At 45.8% G+C, this 21,523-nt stretch overlaps 1 protein-coding gene and 1 long non-coding RNA gene across 3 annotated transcripts; one reads left to right on the top strand and one right to left on the bottom strand.

The window, feature by feature from the left end:
- Positions 1–393: 393 nt before the first annotated feature.
- On the bottom strand, positions 394–3,816 carry LOC120902994 (sodium-coupled monocarboxylate transporter 1-like). Of its 2 annotated transcripts, XM_040312145.1 has the most exons (5): positions 3,311–3,816; positions 2,240–2,753; positions 2,083–2,173; positions 1,607–2,016; positions 471–1,533 (listed from the first exon to the last, which is right to left on the bottom strand). In XM_040312145.1, exons 2-5 carry the CDS (start codon positions 2,728–2,730, stop codon positions 471–473), a joined length of 2,055 nt encoding a protein of 684 aa, XP_040168079.1. In that variant the 5' UTR covers positions 2,731–2,753; positions 3,311–3,816. The 2 variants fall into 2 exon arrangements, with proteins under 2 accessions (XP_040168080.1, XP_040168079.1); XM_040312146.1 differs by lacking the exon at positions 3,311–3,816 and having other exon boundaries at positions 394–1,533; positions 2,240–2,730.
- Positions 3,817–15,090: 11,274 nt separating this feature from the next.
- Positions 15,091–21,160, top strand: LOC120904477. Its single transcript, XR_005739768.1, has 4 exons — positions 15,091–15,521; positions 15,604–15,721; positions 19,906–20,013; positions 20,094–21,160. It is a non-coding gene; the product is annotated as an uncharacterized LOC120904477 (long non-coding RNA).
- The last annotated feature ends 363 nt before the right edge of the window (positions 21,161–21,523 follow it).

Below are 21,523 nucleotides of genomic sequence, written 5' to 3'. Positions count from 1 at the left end.
TGGAAGCTTTGCTGGGAGGCGCACCAGCCCCGGCCAAAAGGGAAAATGGACACCGTAAGCATGCTGGTGGGGGGAGGGCCGAAGAAAAGGACGTTTGTGAAACCGTGGGCGAATAACAAGACAAGATGCTCACAGAGAATAATAAGTAGCTCGACGTCGTCGGCGTACGGAACTCGTCACCGGGAAAGTTTGAGCGAACATCGACACCGATGGGGAAGGAAAATTCGAATAAAATATGAGCTAAGAGATGAGACCGAAGCGGGTAAAGTTTTGAAATAAAAATATGAACGACAAGCAATGAGTAAATTATTTACATTTAGTGATGAGATGAAAAAAGAAAAACTTTTACGGAAAAAACGGAATAAATAATGCAAAAGTCTGACAGGAAATGAATTACAATGAACTAACGTACCATTTTGCTAGCTTTATTTACTTTAACATTACTGCAAACTTGACCCCATATCTAGCATCTATTTCTTTTCCATATCCGACGGTTTCTGTAGCTCCTTTAGCGCCATATCGATCTCCTCGTACTTGATGTTGTGCTTCAACAGCGTCATTTCCTTCTCGAGCTTTTCCGGGCTGCGCCGGAACGGTGCCAATAACCGCTCGTCACTGATGTCACCGCCACCGGTCAGTTCACTGACCACGAACGCGACCACGAAGAAGGTAATCAACCCCAAAAGCGAGTAGTGCATAAAGCTTAGCTTAAAGATGAGTGGAATAGTGTCACCTTCGACCGTCTCCGGGACCGTGCTGCTCAAAATGGAGGTTACATTAGCGATAACACCAGCGTCACATCCATCCGTGCGTAGCGGAAGCATCGGAGGTTTAGGATTAAGCTGAGCTCCGGTCATAATCGTCCCGGTGAGCACCATCGACACAACGGCCGCACTGATGATACCCTTCGTGTTCATACGCCGCGATATCATACCGGCCGTGAACATGCCCAACATCGTACCGGAAGTGACACCGGAAGACGAGATGGCAATGTGCATCACCTGTCCCATCCGTTCGGCCACGAACACCAGCCCGAGCACCAGAAAACCCAACACCACAACCAACATCTTCATGATGTTGCTGGCCTTCTTCTCGCTTGCATTCGGCATCCGGTGGTGGATGAAGTCTTCGTAGATCGTACCGGCTAACGTGTTCAGCACGGAGGACATCGTAGACAGGGCAGCGGAGAAGATACCGGACACGAACAGCCCGGGTAGGCCGGGAATCTTGCTACCAACGTCCATGATGTAGTACGGCAGGATTTGATCGATCTTGGTGATCTTGTGCGTGGAGTAGGGATCACACGACTCGTACTTGGCGTAGATTAGCAGGCCGATGAAGCATGAGCAGCTCTTGACGAAAATCAGTCCGGCGGTGAAGATGATGAGTGAGTTTTTGGCCACCCGGAGGTCGGGCACGGCTAGGAAGCGCTGTACGCAGCCCTGGTTCACTGCAAGGTTGGAGACCCAGAGGGTCGTCAGACCGAAGCAGACCGTCCAGAACGATGTTCGAACGAATGGATTTGGGTCCATACTGTTTCAGAGATGAAAGAAAAAGCATGTGTTGTATCTTTATAATAAATTTCCAGTGTCCAGGATATTCTTACTTGAAGAAGATGAGGCGCTTTCCACGGTCAGCTGCTTCCCACACCTCCATGAAACCTCCGACCGAGCTAATGCCCAGCACAATCACGGCAATGCACGCTCCAATCATCAGCACAAACTGTAGCGTATCGGTCCACACGACAGCCCGCAGTCCACCGACCGTGGTGTAGAAGATGCAGATCACACAGATGATCGGTGTGATGACGTGAAGATTAACGCCCGTCACCTGGCTGAAGGCAAGCGCAGGCACGTAGATCACGATCGGGATGTAGATGATGCACTGGAGCGCGTACACCAGACTTGCCGCCGAACGGACGAACTTGTCGAAGCGCAGCTCGAGATAGGTGAAGGCGGACGTTACCTGCAGATCGTAGAACACTGGCAGATAGATCGTTTTCATCAGGAGTGCAACCTGTCCAAAGGGAAACGGAAGGTTAGTTCGCTTTTAGGATCTTTCCAAGTATCCGAGATGCCGTACCGTAAAGGCAGGAATGATGAACATCCAGTACTGCGTTCCGTGGCTGTACATCTCCGAAGGAACTCCCAACATTGTAATCCCGGATACGTGACTGTGAGGAGAAGTAGACAGCTTAAGATTCACAGGATCCTATGCATGCTGGGACAATTCTACTAACCTTGCAATAAGGGAAGCTGACACTGGGAATTTGTTCATCGTTTTACCCCCGAGCAGATATTCCTTCTTGTTGTTCTGCTTGATCTTGGACAGAAAGCCAAAGTACACACCGATGAAGGTGGAAAGAAGTAGTAGCAGAGCGAAGATCGTGTAGTCAAACCAGGAGAATAGCAATGCCTCAGTTATGGTAGACATTGTGCTGGTCGCTAAGATACTTTCGGTTGCGGTGACGGTGGACGTATCCGTTACGGTTGTTTCGGGCGTGATCGTCGAAGTTTCCATGGCTGCTGTGCTTGGTGGGCCGGTTGTAGAAGAAACGATCGTAGACGTACTCTGGGTCGTCGAATCGATCAATAGCTTGGTAGTTTCGGTAATAATCTGTGTAACGAACGTTACTGGGCTGAAGGTGGAAGGTGCAGCTGTACTCTCAATGTTGGAGACGCTAGCCAGCTCTACGCTAGAGTCCTCCAGCAAGATTGTCTCGTCGTCCATTGTAAACTACTTCCTTTAGATCACTACATACAATAAAACCAAAATGAGAAAATCAAGACCAAGCATTACTCCCGGAAGCAGTGACTGTTTTCCGCCCTCGGTGGCGTGATGGTAAATGTTTACAGAGAAACGTGACGTAGTCGACATGTGCTACCGTGTTGTTCTGATCAAAAACAAATGCCCGCTAAGCAGATATCACAAGTGCGAGAGTGCGCGCGCGCGCTCATGTCTACCTAGCAACGATTTGCGTTGTCACTGCCATAAATCAGAACGGACCAAGTGCCCCGGATCAGTGCGGATCATCATCCGTGGTGGTTGTTGGTTTATTTTTAGCACACAATTGATAGTGCTGGCGCAGAATAACGGACGGCACGTTACCGGAATTAGTCGCACGGGACTACCGGACGGTGGCACGGTACCTTAATGCGTGTTGTGGTAATTGAGCTTAATTTGTGCGCGTGCATGCTTGTACTTGATATCGCAATAGAAGACTCAAGCCCATTTTATAAGGTTGCAATTTAGGTCAAGGACAGAGGCAAACGAGAACTTAAACATACAACTTTTTCACTGTGACACTTACAATTTGTTCCAAAAATCACTATCCAAAGATCACTTCAACGGATCACGGTTCTACACACTGACTGCACTAACCATCCAGCGACTTCGTGGAAGGTTACTTGCGAGCAGAGCACTACAATGGAACTGAACACCTCGTCGGTAGCGCACCACAATTGTTGCAGCTTTCGGGAAGGGAGCACATAAATTGCATCTAAATCTTCTGACAGCAAGATAAACGCCGGACAGCCGGTACAAACACAGATAAGCCTGGTCTTTGAGATAAAACCAAAATCATTTCACATCCACGCGGCGATGCTCGACGTGAGCTCTTTCGTTTGTCATCCGATACTTTTTAGGATTCGGTTGGTTAAGTCTGGTTTGGTTCAGGAATTGAACGTTTACTCGCGATCGCAATATTACACTAGCATCAGCTGACTAGAACTTGAGTGCGGCCTGCGTCCAGCAAGCGACTGAGTGATCCGTTTCGGCGTACCGATAAATCTTCTAAAAGGGGATTTCTCTACTTACCGCATTGTGGAACGCATACAAACAAATGTGATGCATCTTATCAACCGGTCCGGCAAGTGAAGAAGATCATGCTGTGCGTGCGATGGCCACATTCTTCCCAGAGCATTATGATCGCTCGTTGAGTGGCGTTCTGTGTAGTGTTGGTTCATTGTGTGAGGAACAAGATAGTGATGATGAAACCTCTCTGAAAGTGCTTGTTTAGGATTTCGGTGCATTTTTGAGGATGGGTAGTTTCCACTGTGAGATATTCCGTTGGGAAATTTTATCTTGATTAGGATTGCATGAGAATTTCAGTAGTATGCTGACCCAAATAAGTAAAAAGGGAGAAAGTATAACGACGAACAAAATTTAAAATAATGTACATTAATACATAGTTGGCTTATCATGACTCATTTGACAGGTGGATTGCATACCTTTAGGCTGATTGTTTTACGAATTGTTTGAAACTTCAAGTACACATTTTTACCGCATTTGACAAAAGCTTGACCTGACGTTGAAAATTGTTTCATAAATGTATCGTTCATTATTGAAACTTCAAAAACACAGTTACAATTTACCAACAGAGGGAAACGGAGAAAACATGAAAAACATTTTAAACCGATTACCCGCGTGCGTGAAATATGTCCGAACCAATTGTACAAAATTAGCCTTTGCCGAACATTCCGTCGAACTCGAAGCGCAGCCCAGTCAGGGACGTGACGTTTTCAATATTGCACGTTTAAATAACGATTCAATTTTGACACCATTATTCCGGCACCGACCACCATCATCCACCACCCGGGCGGGGCGGCTCGACCGCAACACGGCGCACACTTTTTGCCAGCGACGATTGGCATCATTTGCATTTTGAAGTGCACTTTTGCACTTTGATGGAACGAACATGACACGTTTGGAGGAAACACCGCAGCAAAAACACCCACGAACATTGCATCATGGCGGACAGGGGCAAATACGCATAATTGAAAATCAACTCGTTGCATTCGAATCGAACAGTCCCCGCCCCAAAGCGCCAGGAAGAATCAATATTTAACGCTTAATTTTTACCCTCATCGCTCATTATGAAACCAAATATGTTTTCATTATTGCTCCCAGCACCCGCCCTTTTTCTAGATGGTGTTTGGTGAAAGGGATTTGATCTGACTTTGATAGGAAATATCAAACAAATGGTCGGTATTATGTGTGCCCTGGTTAATACCCGGCTAATGTGTTGCCCATATGGGGTGTGCTTGTCAAACAGCAGTAATTAGGCGACCGTATTTAAACAGCAGCAACAGTCGCGCAAATCAAAGTATTATCGGAAAATCAACATTCTATTTCGGATCGATGTCATCGATAATGCAACAACAAAAAAAGCGACAAAATTATTCGTTGCTTTTTTAAGCTTCACTTCCTCTTGCACTATGAAAACAGTGCCACGCAGCGTGTTGTTGGAGCTTGTTAAGAGCTCAGTAAACATCAAATGTTTATACATGTATTTATACATTTCAGACGTTGGGCATGATCAAACGAATGCAGCCGGTACCCCCATTCTGTTGCTGGATTTGCTGTGCGTCATTTATTAATTAATTATTGCAAATTAAATATCGCCCACTAGCCTAGCGCTTTCGCACCGAGTTAACATCATTAGTGGGTGTGTGTATGCTAGGGGAGTGGATTTTTAAAACCCCAGAAGTTGAAACATTTCCATTTCATTCGGGGAGTTTTCCGAATAAAAGGTGGCCAGCATTAATCACTGCACCCGTTATGAATGATTTATGCCCACTTGCTTGTGTGAAGTTTTATGGAAGCTTTCTGCAATTCTTTATGAATATCCTTTGCGTTGTTGCTTTAAGTACCAACTGGTCCAAACATGTGCGTTTCTTTTTTAATACACCAAACCATGTTTCGTAAAAGAAGAATATTAAGAATGATTATCTTATGCTGTGTGTGTGTCATTCACACACCCGAGCATACGTTAAAATCCCGAGAGCTTTTCATTTTTGATGTCTTTATAAATTACTGTCTCGCTGTGGGTTGTGTGCGGGACACACAAAACACACACACCGACACTAGAGACAAAACCCCAACAGTTTCCTAGCAACTGCTTTATGAAGATATATCACGCTTGTTGAGGCACTTCGCACAAACACACCTCGCATGCTGAAATAATGAACAGCGAAATGGCATTAAGCTTGTAAAGCACCCTTTTGCTAGGAAAAGTAAGCAGTGGAAAATTGCTTTTCCTACCCAACGCTGGCAGCCAGCAGGAATGGGAGAGTTTTTTGCTAAGAAAAGCACAGCCCCGCCATTATTAGCCTACGACGCTTGTTGCATGGTGACGGGTACACGCTGCGCTTGCGGATGGTAAATTTTAATTTATTTTAAACCCATTCGCGTTAACTATTCATGTGTTGGCAAGGGAGTGGTTGCATTAGCTGGCAGTCGGAATTTGTGTCGGAAGAGCGGATTAATCTGGCAGAGTGCCCGAATTAAAGTCGAGACAGTCTTGAAAAACGGGTGGGGCGGAAAGATTCCTTAAAAGAAGCAGACTGCTTTAAAAGAAAACGCTTCCCCGCTTAAAGCATTGTGGTAAATTGTCTTTTCATCAATATTGTATCGCTTCCCTCCGAAAACGGCTGCCAACTTCCAAATCCCGCTCGGGCGGGGGCTTCGAGGCGAGTCGAAATTAACTGCAAATGAGCGTAATGAAGTGATGAGATTCCACAGCTCAGTCTCCTTCCCTTTTGCATCGCGGTTTTGACGGAAGTAAACCGTCCAAAGCAAACCGTCCACCAAACGACGGTAAACCGAGAAAGCACCGATACTGCAAGCTTGCTTTCTTTCTTCTTTTTTTTTTGGTTTTGCTCTGTTACGGCAGGCTTTATCCTTTTTTATTTATTTTCCGTTCAGTCACTTAAACCCCTCGGCAAGTGGCAAGTGGCAGCAGGGGGCTTAGCTTTATTGCCCAGCTCACTTACGGCGAACGAGGCCGGAAAAGCCTGCAAGCGTCTGACAGTGATCCCGAGCTGACGAAGCCGATGCCGGGGCACTTAGTGGGCGCACAAAAGTGAACTGACAATCCCTGGGCAGACCGAAGCCATACACCGCGTTTGAGTGCGCGCTATTAGCACACTGTGTGGTGGCAGGGAGGGAAGGAAAGCGGCGGAAAAAGTAAATCCCGGGCATACTTAGTGAAGCAGCAGCAGGAGGGTTGGGAAAATCGCACGAAAAGTGGAAAAATTTAAATGAGTGCAATTGTTTTCCCCATTTTTTTGTCTCTCTCTCTCTCTCCGCTTGCTTCATTGTTTCGAGCGCGCTTGCTTCCTTGTCTTTGTTCGCTGTCATACGGGCATCGCATCCGTCGGCTGTGTTGCTGCACGACGTGTCAGATTTCAACGGCGCTCGATGCTTGACATACCAGACGTAGCCAAATGCCACCCCGGAAAGCGCTGAAAACGTCGGTGGAAGAGAGAAGATGAAGCCCTCATCCCGTTGAAGTAAGGAGCAAATCTAGGTCAGGAGGGAAAAATTCAACAGGATTTCCAAACAGGGAAGTCCCGTGCTGAATTTTTCGGCCCGCACAGTGGAGTGTGAGTCAATCAAAAAGGAACACTGTAATGCGGCAGATTATCATCATCACACGGTTTCGGTAAAATGTGAGTTTCTGCCTCGCTCGCCCTCGGATAAACTGCTACAGGGAAGGAAAAGGCCCCTCGTAAGTGGGGCAGAGCCCTACAGGATGTAACAAAATTATCGAATTGATGCGGCTGTCTCTCGGCAAGCGGGATTGACTTGCTACGTGAGGCAAGTTAAATAAATGGCGGAACATGGGCCCAACGGGTCGTTGTTTTGGAGACTTGTAAGGGGAAGAGATTTATCATTTTTAACATATTCTAAGCATCAGATTTTGGGCTGTTGATTTATTGAGGCGTTATTACTGCGGAAAAGAATACGGAAGGAAAGTGAAAGATGCAAGTCAAATTTTCTTACATGATGTATTGATGTTGAAACTTTATGAAAAATTGTCGCAAAAGAAGGAATTGCAATGAATAAAGTTTGAAAAGAAGCTTATGAGGCGATTATAAGGGCATACTGTTGACCGGTATGCATAACTTTAGGCTGAAAGGAATTTTTTATTGTCCTCAGCGAATCATTCTTAAGGAACGCACTAATCGAGAAGGATTGGAACGTTTGAAACAGTCCAATTAACTCAAAATGTAGTGCAAAATGTAGAAAACAGAGGCTGATAGCTATGCCATTAAGTACTCAAATATTCAGCGCCTAAAGTTAGGCAATTGTTTGTAATGTGATCCCAATTTTATTATTTCTTGCTAGCAGGCTTTTATTTTATTTTACCCTGCAATACCAAACACTAAAAGCATCAGCTGCAACCCGCTCTGAAGCTGCCAACAACGCTTACGCAAGAGAAAAAAAAAACAAATTGAACGTTCCATAAAATAGGAACTGCGCTTCGGGGCCAGCAAAAGTTCCACTTCCCCAATCACACAATCTTATTATACATGCATGCATGCATGCCGCCTCCGCAAACGACCGACCGTTGAGCGTCTTTATTTCTTGCCCCGTTCAGCAAAAATCCCCAAAACAAATCCCCCGCCCTGCCCTCAAACACAGCGAGGACAATATAAATGCGCCACAAAACAAGAAAAACGTCATCAGGTGCATCGAACCAGTTCCGAACCATTTGCATACGGTAATACACACGCGAGCAGCTGCATGCTGTTGCTGTTGCTGGATGTCAGGAGGGAGTATGGGTTGGTGCGGAGTGGAGGAGAAACAATTTTCTCATTTTATTGTCCATTTGCTCGGCACACACTCGGCTGCACAGTTGCGAAAAGCAGTTTATTTCTTGCTCGTCTTTTGCTTGTGCCAAAACGTGATTGTTTCTATTTTTGCATTCAGCAAAGAAGTTTACCCAAAACTCATCAGCTTTGCGGGCAAGTGTGTGTTTTTTAAGGAAGTGACGTTAGCGATTTTTCGTTCCAGCAACCAGCAAACAGAAAATTCCAGGTTTGACTCGCCAAAAGCTCTGCTTCTCCCCCCCGGAATGGCTTAAAATGGCGTGAGTATCGGAAAAAACCCCCGTCCGCCCTGGTACGGCAGCGCAACGAACGGGGACGCTTGTTCACATTTATTTTATATCACCACTGGGCGTACGCAGCAGTGTCGTAAATTCAAACTTAAACGCTTCTGCACTGATTTCGATGGGATTTCGAATCACTTCCACCTGCCAACCTGCCAACGGTTCCCGTTCAGTGTGTTGTACCGGGCGGGCAGCTTCCGGGAAGAAAGCCAACCCAAGTGGATCCTTGTTTTTCTCCCCCATGAGTCGTATTTTCACTTGTATATTTTCACCCTCCTGCACCAGCAGTAAGCGCGCGAGAGGAAGCGGTGTTACTAGTAGTAGTTTCTGTTCAAAATGGGTAGCCTGTGAGGTTGAGATTTTTCCTCCCGGTTCAGCACGCGCGTGTGTATCCCGATACGCGCGCACCACACACCAGGCGTACGCTTCATCACGCAGCATGAGTTTTTATGACTCGACTACCATGGCGTATTTTTTTTTCGTGTTCCTTGTTGTGGCTCTTTTAGGTAGATCCCGGTTTCCCGGTGACTGTACAGTTTGAAGGTGTGTTTGATACCGTCGTCGTCGTGGTTGTTGTTGTTTTTTTTCGGCCCCTCTTCCGCTCCGTCAAACACTTGCCGGAGTATCTTTTTCCCATCACCACGAAATCGGTCCCTTGACGCATGGTTCCACGCATGATGCTGCTGCTGGAATGCTGAACGAATAAAATAAAGGGCGTATATCCATGGAGCGACCACGTTACCACATTGCCAATGATCATCATCGTCACCATAAGCGCCCTGTTCGCATCGGAGCATTCGAAACGCCGGGCACACGTCGGTAAAGCGAGCATAAAAGTGATGTGTTTTCTTGAGTTTTTATTTCTGCCTCCAACTCCGGAGACCGTAAAAACGGTGGCGGAATATAAATTCCTTGATTTGCTTTCACTCCTCTCTCCTGGCGGACAAAGGGATTCAACTCGGCGTTGCTGTTTTTTATGGCCATCGGCAAGGCGCTAGGGTTGGAGCTTGGAGAAAGGGGTTTCGGTGCTCTGTTGTTTATGTCTGTTGGGAAGAAATCAAAGCTAATCCGGCACGGTCGAAATAAAAAAACAGGAAACACAATCGAGCGTTTGGGGGAGCGGAAAAGGACGCACGAAAATGACACTTCTTCAAAATCATCCGGGAAGCTGTGCGGGCTTGAATGCGTAGCACACACACACAAGTAGCAAAAGGGAGCATTTTTATAGTCGATTTCTTTTTTCTGGCCCCCTTTTTTGCCTTTCTTTCGAAACTGTTCGAATGTCCAGCAGGAGTGACCGGTTCCTTCAACCCTCGCGGCCGGACCAGCATCTCGAGGTTCGATACATGCAGCCCGGAGGGCTAGGGGTTGGTAATGAATCGTTTAGGAAGATTAATAATGGGAAATCGACGGGTTCGATTGTAGGGCGAAGGCACGTAAGCTAAAAGTTTCGTTTCTCTTTCTCGGGCCAGTCTTTAACCCCGGCCAATCAGGACCGAATCCTTCCCGGGGAAGGTTTAGGGCTATTTTTTTGTTATTTTATTTGGTGGGATGATTCCGGCCTCAAGCGTTCCGATGGGACTCATAAAGTGTTTGCTTCTAATTGATTTCTTTCGCCCACACATCCGGGGTAGAAGAAAGGAAGCGAAATTGAAATCAACAACATTCGATTATAGATGGAACGATTGTTTTGGGGATGGTTTGAATGTGACGAGGGAACGTTAAAGTGTCTATTTAACGCCTAAAATGGTGTATTAGTGTTTGTATAAGATCATTTTTGGGTAATAATCTTATAAAGTTTGTTGGAAGCAATTATTGAACTCGTATTTAGGATTATTTCATGTGAATTGATCTATAATATAGCTTAAAATAAGCGATCAATGAAGAATTGTTGTAGTGGTTGCATACATTTAGGCGCTTTTAATCGAATTACGTCATCAAGATGCTTTAAAATTTAAAACTCTCGTAGTCTCGTCGTTTTGTGTATCTTCTTATGTTTTATGTTCTCCACTTCCATTTATTGTGACATAATTAATGAACATATTACTATTCACCATGCAGCGGTATGCATCGACAAACATTGTCTCAACCTTCCCAGAAAACATCTCCGCTACCGGGAAGCTCATACCCAGGGCTGGGTTTCCTGAAGGATAAGCCTATTACACGCTCGCCGTCTTTTAAAGCCACGTATGGAGCAGCTTTCGTCGCACTGGGACCTCGTCACCGGTCTCCCGAGACGTGTCCTTCTTAAAGAAAACAAATTATCATCATCCGTAAACATAATACGTCAAGGCTATTTGTTATGTTGTGTGCTTCTTTCCCTTTGTCCCCACTCTTCACCGACCGAGAGGCGCCCCGGTCTTCGAGCAACAGTGAAACAATAACAGACAGACAAGGGAGAAAAATACCATTTTCCCCAGAATGCTCATCCCACACGCTCCCGTTTGCTTCCCCTCCCACAGGACCCCACTACCTTCCCCACCTACTCTACCCATTCGTTCGAGTCTCGTGCCTAATTTTGACCATTTTCGTGCTCTTTTAACGACTTTTTTCCGCTTGCCTTATCAGAGATGAGATGATGTACGATGGAAGCTGGAATCGGTCGGTGTTTGCCGTGGCAACAGTTGATCTCTTTCCCGCTTTTTGCCGCCACAAAGGCCTACCCAGCGCCCGGAAAACACGCAGTGTTGCGCTACATACCTCCCCGGAGGTGGATGGGGCGGGGGCAGATGAAACGCGCATGATAATAGCAGAATGGGCCGCATGGCAGCAAACGGACCGAATTCGTGGCCACATCGTACATCATGTTTCCACTATCGCAACACCATTTGTCCTGCTTGCTGGCCATTGTGGGTTCCCTTTTTTTGGCACAGGAGGAGCAGGGAGCGTGGGTAAATTTGCCTCCATTTCCGACAAACTGAGCACAAGGCGAGTCGAAGAATAGAGGGGAGCGCGCGCGCGTGTGATGATAAATGCCATTAGAGTTATCTTCGGAATGTTGTTTTCGTTCGCTTTCACCCTGCACATTTGAAGCTGCGAGCTACATAATAAACAGGGAAGCTTGTTAAATCATTAGCCTTGCCGCAGCAGTGCGGGTTGAGGGAATAGGGCAGGGAATGTCGACATTTGATGTTGGCCACTGGCGGGATGGTGTGGTGTTGTGCAAATGCTTGTGCACGTTTGGGTACGACTGATGGGTGGTCATTATTGGCGTAAGTTTATCAATGCATTGCACAAGTTGAGATGGTGTATTTTTCTTCCCCGTTTATGGGCCGGATTAGCTTTGGTTATGTTTATGACACCTCATAATGTGACCAAAGTCAATCGTCGTTGATGGAGAGCTGCATCTGAAATGTATGAACAAGGCGAGTTTAATAAAGCAGAAATGTACACAACGAAAGAAAATAAAACGCCTAAAAGTATGCTATTTTCGCAAAGCAATACAACATAACATGCATGAAATGATATTGCCCACTTTTAGGCGTTATTTTGTCAGCATGAAGCTGCCAAGGTGTAACAATAACCTTCAGCTAAGGTTGCCAATTAAATAAAGTTGTGCTTCTTATTAATTGTTCAAGGTTCTCGTGCTCACCACACAACACAATCCAATCAAACGCTCATATAAATTCCTCCCACGTTTAATCCGGAGGAAAAAAACAATTAACTTCCTACGCACGAGGATAATGATATATTGCAACGTTTTTATGGGCAGCTTTGATGCAACGGCATCCCACATCCCCCTTATAACCTGTCATGGGCTTCCACAGGTCCACTTCACAAAGCTCTGTCTCCAAAAGCTGAGAAAGAAAAGAAACTAAAAACAATCAACCCAAGACAGAGCTCGCTTTCCAGCTTCCAGCGTCTGCAGTGAATCGCTTCCTAGTTGCTTTCCTTAATTAAGAACACTCCCTTCCTTTCGGGTGTATCTGGGCGACGAGATCAGATCCTTCTTCCAGCTATCGTCTATTTATTAAATATCATAAACTATGTGTCCGATAAATGGACGGCGAATGGGTCGGAAGCGATAAAACATTTCACCTTCCGTCTGCACCATAAAGCTTTCCCCTCGACGTTCTGCCCCTGTCTCTCTCGCTCTGTGTTGCCGTTTTCGCACGATGCACTTCCGCATGGTACGGTGCCCAGCAATGATAATAAATAATGCATGATATTAACCTTTTATCATCTTAATATGGGAGGCGACATGCGGCGACTGCGAATGGAGGCGAAAACCCCTCGTGGTCGTGGCCTCGGTGAGTAACGCTTTAATAAAGCAAACATCATCACCACCACCATCGTCAGTATCAGCAGCAATGGGTGAGGTAGCAGAGGAACGGAGAGTGGAAAGGGAAACAACGCTGGTTTGGGATTATTTTTCTTCTCCTTGTCTAGCTGTTAACTAGATTTCCTGGCTGGTACGGTACGCGCCACGCTATCCATTCGCGAGAGGACGACCGCGTCGTTTGGTAGCGTTCGTTGGTGCCGTCGGTTGACTTTTTGCTGTGCTGTGAGCTGGAATTAAAATCCTTTCCCAACCGGATGTACACATGCATCGAGTTTATTGTGTTGCTGCAAGGAGAATAAAGAACAAAATAAAAAAAATCCACCAACTAACGAATCCACGATCCTTCCGGCATTACGCTGTAATGATTTTTGTTGCCCCTCCATTGCTCCCACGGTTCCCAGATGCACCCGGCGGCACTCGAGTCTAATAGAATAGAAACATTTTGTAACGGTTGCAGGTGCAGAGGTTTGCTTTTTTTGTATTATTATTGTGAGCATCTATGTTTATTTCTTTTTGCCTTTTATCAACCTTCTTCGCCAAACCTGCTCGTGTGGGTTTTGTGATAACCGGAAGTTGGTGTGCAAAATAGCCACGAGCTGGTTAACCGCAGCGACCCGCCGCTGCCTGGCTCAAACCGTGCATTGTTGGCGTAGCGGCTGATGGTGATGACGCAGCCATGAACTTCCAGTTTCGGTGCCTTTCGGGCACAGGAAGGAAAAATCATTTTCCTATCCCTTTCTTTCCATTGTTCCGGATCGTACCGGAAAGCGGGCCTTCTGGTGTGGCTTCACGGGCGGATCGATTTCTCGCAGTCGCCGAACGTTAATGGTACGTTCCGGTTTTCCGATCGTGTGTGTGTGTGTGTGTGTGTGTGTGTGTGTGTGTGTGGTACGTGAACCGTGGCATCGAGTGGCTTTTGTGAGTAGATTGTAACCTCGTCCTTGAGTTGGTTAGTTGTGTGCAGTTTTATTTTGGTTCCCGCGGTTGCGGTTGAACGGGAGCGAATGTAGCCAAATCCGAGCTGCTGGCAAGATATTCGAGTCGCTTCCGATGTTAGATTGTCGTATACGGAGCCGCGGTATGTGTCGAATGCGGTAAAGCTTGAGTGACTTGTGAGCTGCAGCCGGAGGAACACATTTGCTGCTGCATATCCGCTGAAAACGTTATTCAAATTGACGTTAATGGCGAGCTGAAGTGACAGCAGGTGTACAGCTTGCACTGAGGGATGCAAACTATACCTGGAAGTGGTAAAGCGGGCTGTAATAGACGGAAACTTTCCCGTAATCCTCAGCTTCAGCAACAATACACACAGCTCGTGCCGTTAGGTTGGCTGATTGATTCGCAGTAAATTGTGTCAGTTAACACTGACGTTCGTTCGTTTGCCGGATAAGCTTACCGAGCGAGAGAGAGCATTTTCAAGGAATTTTACATGCATCTAGTTTGCTTTCTGCAGCTGCTCGGAAGTGTTTCTTGGAAGGCTTAAGAGCATTCAGTTGAACTGAAAATGTTGTTCGATAGAAAAACGTGCCAGGAGATTTTAATGAGCACATGTAACGTAGAGCCTCTGCATTATCTGTGAATTGTAGTATATACATAGTATCACGTTTCACGGTAATGAGGCATAAGATAAGCTGGAATTATATTTTCTATTATTACGTATTGAATAAGGTGGTTAAACGGGAATTGAATATTAGGCACGAGTTTTGCTGCCTTAAAACAAACGTAATCCGTTCTGAAGATAATGAGCCTAAAGGTATGCAATCTGCTTTGCAATAATTACTTACTTTAATAAGCAATGACATTGATATGCGAGTTACATACATTCAGGGGACTTTGCGCCCAGAGTTATGCAATAGCTATATTAAAGGAGTGATGATCAGCAAATCAGCACATGTTCCGTCGCATTAAAGGATGCAGACAATCGAGTGTCTTTTGTGCGCTAAACCTTATCTCCTTTGCCTTCTTCGCTATCTTACAGCACCGATCAACCCCTTTGCTGTGTGTGGTTCCCTCGAGACGTGGCGATAAATACCGCCACAGAACCATGGGCACCCGTCCGCTGCCAGGCGTTTACACAAAAAGCTAATAAATGTAAATCATATTCATCACGACAGTTTCACCCTCAAAAGTGCCTCCCGTTTCGGTATCGATGTATGCCCGGTACCGACACTAACCACCACCCTGCTGTTGTAGCAGTGCCGATGCAGACAGGCTTAGATGGGAAGCAGACAAGGATAAACCGTCCAGCGGTAGCGACCTTTCATCAGAACCCAACCGCTGGTAGTAATAGTTGTTCGCCGGTGCCCCACAAACCCGGGACAAAACCCCGATGGCCGGGGGTGGGTAAATTTACATTTGATAATAGCGAAATGCTTATGCTAACGTCACCGGCATCGAAAGGACTAATAAATTCTCTATTTTTCAGTCTGGTGGGCACCGTAGGTTTTGATGTATGAAGGGCAGCTGCGGTGAAAACATTCCGCTACGTCCGTATCACGTAAATCACCATCACGCGGGGACTCCATTAGGGTATTGTGCAAAAGGTGAGCTGAGGGAGTTCGTCGTCTACCCCCTTGAAGCTTGGAGCTTTTTTTGTGCTGTTCCCTCTTTCTCCCTCTCTTGGTGCGTGTCTGCGTCTTTTATGGCCACTGTCGCCACAGTGCGAGGTGTGGTTTATGAGGTGGCTATGAGTGACGACATATTTCTTACGTGTGTAGCATTGCGTGGTTTTTAAGTACCCTAGGGAAGCAGGATAACTCCGGTCTCTGGCAAGGCCAAGAAATGAGTTCACTTCGAGAAGTAGCTGCGAGGGCAGGTTGTAATCTTATCCCAATGGGTAGCGGGTTATGGGCCCTGGGACCTGTTACGGCAATGGGAGAAATAGGTTCTCCACTAGGGTTTCCGAACATTCCACCTTCAGCTTGATGCTCGATTTAATTGAATGCAATAAATCAGTTGTAAGCAGTTTTTTGGTGGTGCAAGGCGTCGGCAGGAACGACATGCCCTCTCATCAGGATTATGAGTGGCGTAAGGGTCAAAGTGTAGTCGCACAGGTGAGGGTAACACACGCTTCCGAATGGTTGATGGTTGCGGGTCGGGAAAAATGTGTTCTCATTTATCACAATGGCGTGCATAAATTGTCACCTCGGCAAGGGGTAGAACGACGCAGTGGAAAAGGATTGCCTTTGGGACGGGGAGTAGAAATCTTAAAGCAGAAATTTGATTTCACAAAAGTGAGAAATTTTCCGTTTAATATGTACGTCATGTTGCTAAAAAATAACATAAAACACGATTGTCATCCATCAACCGTAAATAATCAATCAGTAAGCGAAAGCAACATAGAAACAAATGGATAATAAAGCAATCACCATTCAATCTCTTCCTTCTCAAACCTTTATTGGAAATGACCATTTTACTGCATTTCCATCTTACAAAGGGCATTAAGCAAAGGAACGTGAACAAAACCGACTTGGTGGTGCGCCCTCAAACTCTTAAACATCTTCGTTTCTTCTTCAACGCAAAGCTCACCGTGCACAGTCATCTGTCAGCGTCAGTAGCTATGAAACTTTAAACTGCTGCCAGTACGCGCATCGCGTGTTCCCTTGTTCGACTGGGAAAACGCAACTCGTCTGACGGTTGGCAGGAGTCCCGTAGCACCATCGCGTCAATCAGCCCTCAACCCGAGCCAACGCAGAAAACGACTGCACTTTTGCCACTGTAATGTTTTGCAAATTCAGTTCGAAACGTTGGAACGTCTCAAATCCGCCATTTGCTACCGGACCGGCATGCCGTAATGCGAATGAAAGCGAACGGATTAAGTAACGGATTCGTAGCCGCAAAAGCGCTCCCGGGGAAACATGCGAAAACGCGCTCAAATAACCAGCGAGCAAGTTGGCGAAACTGGCGAGTGCGTCTGTTGCTGCGAATGCTGCCTGTGTGTCTTTGGCAGGAAGGAAGGAAAATTAAATTATTTCACTTTTCCACCAAGCTATCATTCCACCCGAGCGAGTGAGGTAGCATTGTCGGCACTGGTTGTTGTGTTCCTTTTTTCCACTCTTCAGGAAGTAGTGTAAAAGAAGTGCAGCCAGTGCATGCGGCTGGAGGACTGCCGGAGACTGGTTAGAGTAATTTGAATATTTTATACTTCACCTGGGATGCGTCTTGGAGCGGGTAGACGATGGTTTGAAGCAGAGCGAACGGTTGTCATGTTTGTCTGCACGATAAACTGAACCCTGATGCAATTACAGTGAAAACGAGCTTTTGCATATTTTCTCATTGTTTGATTAGCAGTTAGGTGCTTGTACGTTCCATTTGCGGAATCAAGTTATGTGGGGTTGGCAAAGAGAACTGTTTGTCTTGGCATTTCTTTCATTTGTACTATCAATTTGAATCTTTCAAAAACCGTTTGCAGTTTAATGACAAGCTTAGCGTGTTCTTTTGATGCAAAATGGCTCTTTTGTAGTGCATGTTGCATACATTTAGGCGGAATCATACTATTTAAACACATTCTTCTTTTGATTGCATTACACAAAGTATTTTTATTGCATTGCATCAATTTCAACCAATTTAAATCGCATAACTGACTTCAGACTCATAACGCTAAAAGCTAAGTCAAACTTAAAATCACAACTCGCTTCCACTCCAAACATCATTCCTCAAAGCCGCCACAACCGACAACGACGAATCATTCCCATTGGCAATATGTGTACATGTCTGTTGTTGGTACCGTATGTCAAGTTGTTTGTTGCCCGTTCCGTAATTACCAACTTTTCACCGCCAACTAACGTACCAAGTCGTTCGAGTCATCCATGTCCGTAGAGGGAGCGCACAGGAGCGAAGAAATGAAAACTTCATCTAACATGGAGTAGCGGAAGAAACGAAACAAGTACGCTAACTTCACTGCCAACCAAAAGACGGCAAATAAATGTGTGTGTTGGTGGTTTACCCCACATAGGGTGTGCTGGCGAATTTCCCCGAAGGTTTGGAAAATTTGTCAAGAAAAGTGTAACACAGCCGTTTGAGAGAGGGCGAGAGAGAGAGAGAGAGAGAGTAAGAAAACTTTCATTTCAGCAAACGAAAGAAGAAACACAACCCCGGATGCAAAAAAAAAACCCGTAAACCGACGAGCTTCTTGAAGGTTATTGTGAAATCATTTGATTAATGGAGCTTCATTTTTCTGTCTGCACAGTCAAGAGCGTCGGACTCGTTGCTGGAAGCAGGGCGTTGAAGGGTTCTTACTTAAAATGATACGATACCGGATGAAGAGTTGTTCCGTTCTGGTGGTCGCCATACCATTTCGACCGGGAATAAAATTGTTACACACAGGAACACACAGGGAACGCCCAAAAAGAGTTTGCTCCCCAAATTAGCCATCGATAATTATCTTTCGCCTGGTTTTTTTTTTGTTGTTTACTCCTCCCGGTAATAGCACAGATTTTCCTCACCCTCAAATAGCACTCAAAACACCCGGAACAGTATCGTCCCGAGGAAAGTCAAGACACAGAGGCAGAGCTTAGTTGCGATTTTCGGTTGCGGGCGGGATGGAAACCAATAAAATCATTATAAAGTTGAGACAGGCTCTTAACAGCCGACACCCGGTGGGGTTTACAAGGCAGCAGTACAGCACTGAGCAACGAGAGGGCTCGATCGAGTGGGTGTCCCACTGGTTTTCTCCGGGTGTCGACGGGAACCAATTAAAACAATTTAATTAAAAACTCCGTGGCGCCGTTATCCGGCGATGACACGCTTTCCCGGGAGGTTGCGAGGGCAAGGATTTCGTTCGAGCAGTAACGCTACCAAAGAAAAGGAAGGGTTAGGGTCGGTTGAGTAAACCGTTTTGTGGTGATTTTTGTGGCGGCTGGGCAGGGGTTTCGAAAAGGTTCCGCGGAAAGGAGCAGCTCGGAAAGCTGTGGTTTGACTGTGCTGTCGCAAATTGTCGGCTTTGAGGATTTCGGGATGGTGAGTTGAGGTTTGCCTACACGCAGCGCTCCAATGCGGTTCGATTGCAGCGCGAAGAGAGGGCAAATTAATTGCAGAACAGTGTCGAAAGGAGGAAAAACAAACAAACATTTCCTCATAAGCTATTAAACTTTAACCCTTATTTTGCAAGTTTTTCACAAAATTACTTTACTCTGCTCCAATTCCTGTTAAAGCGCCAGTTTCAAGTGTACTGCATTCATGCTGATATCGAAGTGCACATTCAACTCTCCCCATTTTTGCACTGATCTCCATTTTGAAGGGCTATCAGTGGGGCAGCCACAATATACGGCTAGTCGGGCACTTGCACGGCAAAGGATTAGGGATTACCAATGTTGTCCCAGCTTTCCCTCGGCCCAGTTGTAATGAATATGAATGTGAGTCAGGGCTGGGTTATGCATCCGGACCAGGGGTTAAGTGACCAGGGTAAAAATAATCGATCGAAACGGATTTGTTCGAGATGGGAATTACGCTTTCCCGGTAAATGGTGCCCTACATCAATCGATTATGATCAAACTCGTGCGAGCGGGAGGACAGTCATCCGGTTGATGGGCTTATTTGGCCGTCCGGTGTCCAGTGTTCGGAGTGCAGTGGCGAAGAGTGTGTGTCCATAATTTCGTTTGATAAGAGATACGGATTAATCGATGTAAAGCTGATGCTATACCAATACGATATTGGTTGCGGGAGACTGGGCTTTCATTCGCCGTAATCCGACACTGTGCTTGAAATGTAAATGCATGTTTAATTCCAGCTGCTGTCGATTGTCGTCTGAAATCCAGGGAAAAAGCTAGTGAATTATGGCTACCGGAAGAGTGAACCTGCAAATAAACCCTGCGAAATTAGTTCTGGCCCTTCGAGGGTGAGCATTTTTATTTTTAATTTACTAGAAGCCTTTTTAGAATTCATGAGAAATTATGTCGTTATCCTTTGCCTTTCCAGCTCAAGCTCAAGAGACGGAAACAGCAAAAAAAAAACCCTCAAGCAAACCCGTTCATCAGACTATCCTCAAGTGTCCAGTTCACCATCCAATCAATCGTACCGACGCTGTACACACGGCGTACCGCGAGCTAGCAGGCTCATTGCTGCCACGGCTCCACACAATGCTCCCGGAAGCTGCTGTAACCATCGGAAAGAGAAAACAGCGCTTGGTGGTGGAAAAAGCCATTATGAAAACCACAATAAATTCCCCGATGTCATTTCGGAGGAAAATTCAAATTACATTCGCTGCCGGGGCTGCAAGTTGGGCATGAAATTCGAATCGTTTTGCGTTGGCCTCTTCCATTGGCCTTTCGGTACTGGCCCTTCCCTTCCCCCCGCCCCCCTTGGCCACTTCCGCAGTGAGCAAAAGCCAACCGGGAGAAAAGCCATCGCACTCGCGCATAACACTAATGCCTCGAAGACGTTTTGTCATTTGCCGATGTGCTGGTGGTTGGTGTTTTTATTTTATTTTTCGCTTTTGTGTGTGCGCTTTATCTCTAACTTTTCTTCCAATTTCGGGGAAAATCGGGATGCGCTGCGACAACCCCGGAAACAGTCCCGCATTGAAGTGGGGTTTCGAAGGAAGCCGGATCGGTGGTGGGCTTCGAACTCATTAGCATTGGACAGCAATGCTTTTTCTTCTCTCTTACCAGTTTCTTCTTCTGATGCTTCGAAGGCCATTCGGGACGGGAAGAGGAGACAGGGAATTAAAAAGCGAGAGAGCGTGAGGCATTAAAATTTATCGCAAATTTAAAAAGGAAATGCCAACCGGAAACGACAACCGGGAACAAAAGCGAACCAGTGTGCCCGGGGAAAACCGACGTTTTCCATCCATTATGGAATGGATAGCGAGCGAGGATTGGGGAGGCTTGTTCTGCACGGTGGAGATGCAAGTGAGTAGAGGAATAGAGCAACGACGTAATGTTGAAGTAAACTTTAAGCTATAAATTAAATAAAGAAACTAATATTGCACATTGCAGATTCAGGGTAAGACGTTTGGGGCAAAGGATTGAGTGTGGGGAAGTAGGGGAGTGTTGGGGAATGAAAGTCGTTTAACGCAGACTCTTTTTATTGTGAGCTATTTGAGTCTAGAATTTTGAATACATTACTGAATAGTCCAATAATTTTGAATAAAATTGATTCTTTTCAAAATATAATAATTTTTTTACGAAGATTTTGGAAATTTGAATAGACAAACAAGACAGATGAAAACACGAATGAAACTCAATCTCGTTTGGAAAGAAATACTCTAAATTTTATGTCTCTTCAAGAAGATTGATGAGTTGACAAGATCCTCGATTGCGTCAATATCCTTCGTCTGCTATTTATAAAACAGAATAAATGGTCGCATCTTCTGTGATACATTCTTCTTCTAAAGTAATCTGTCGCCA

This window comes from Anopheles arabiensis, chromosome 3, assembly GCF_016920715.1.
Source record: "Anopheles arabiensis isolate DONGOLA chromosome 3, AaraD3, whole genome shotgun sequence".
Lineage (NCBI taxonomy): Eukaryota > Metazoa > Arthropoda > Insecta > Diptera > Culicidae > Anopheles > Anopheles arabiensis.
Note: the sequence above shows the minus strand (reverse complement) of the source record. Positions and strands in the feature narration are given on the sequence as shown.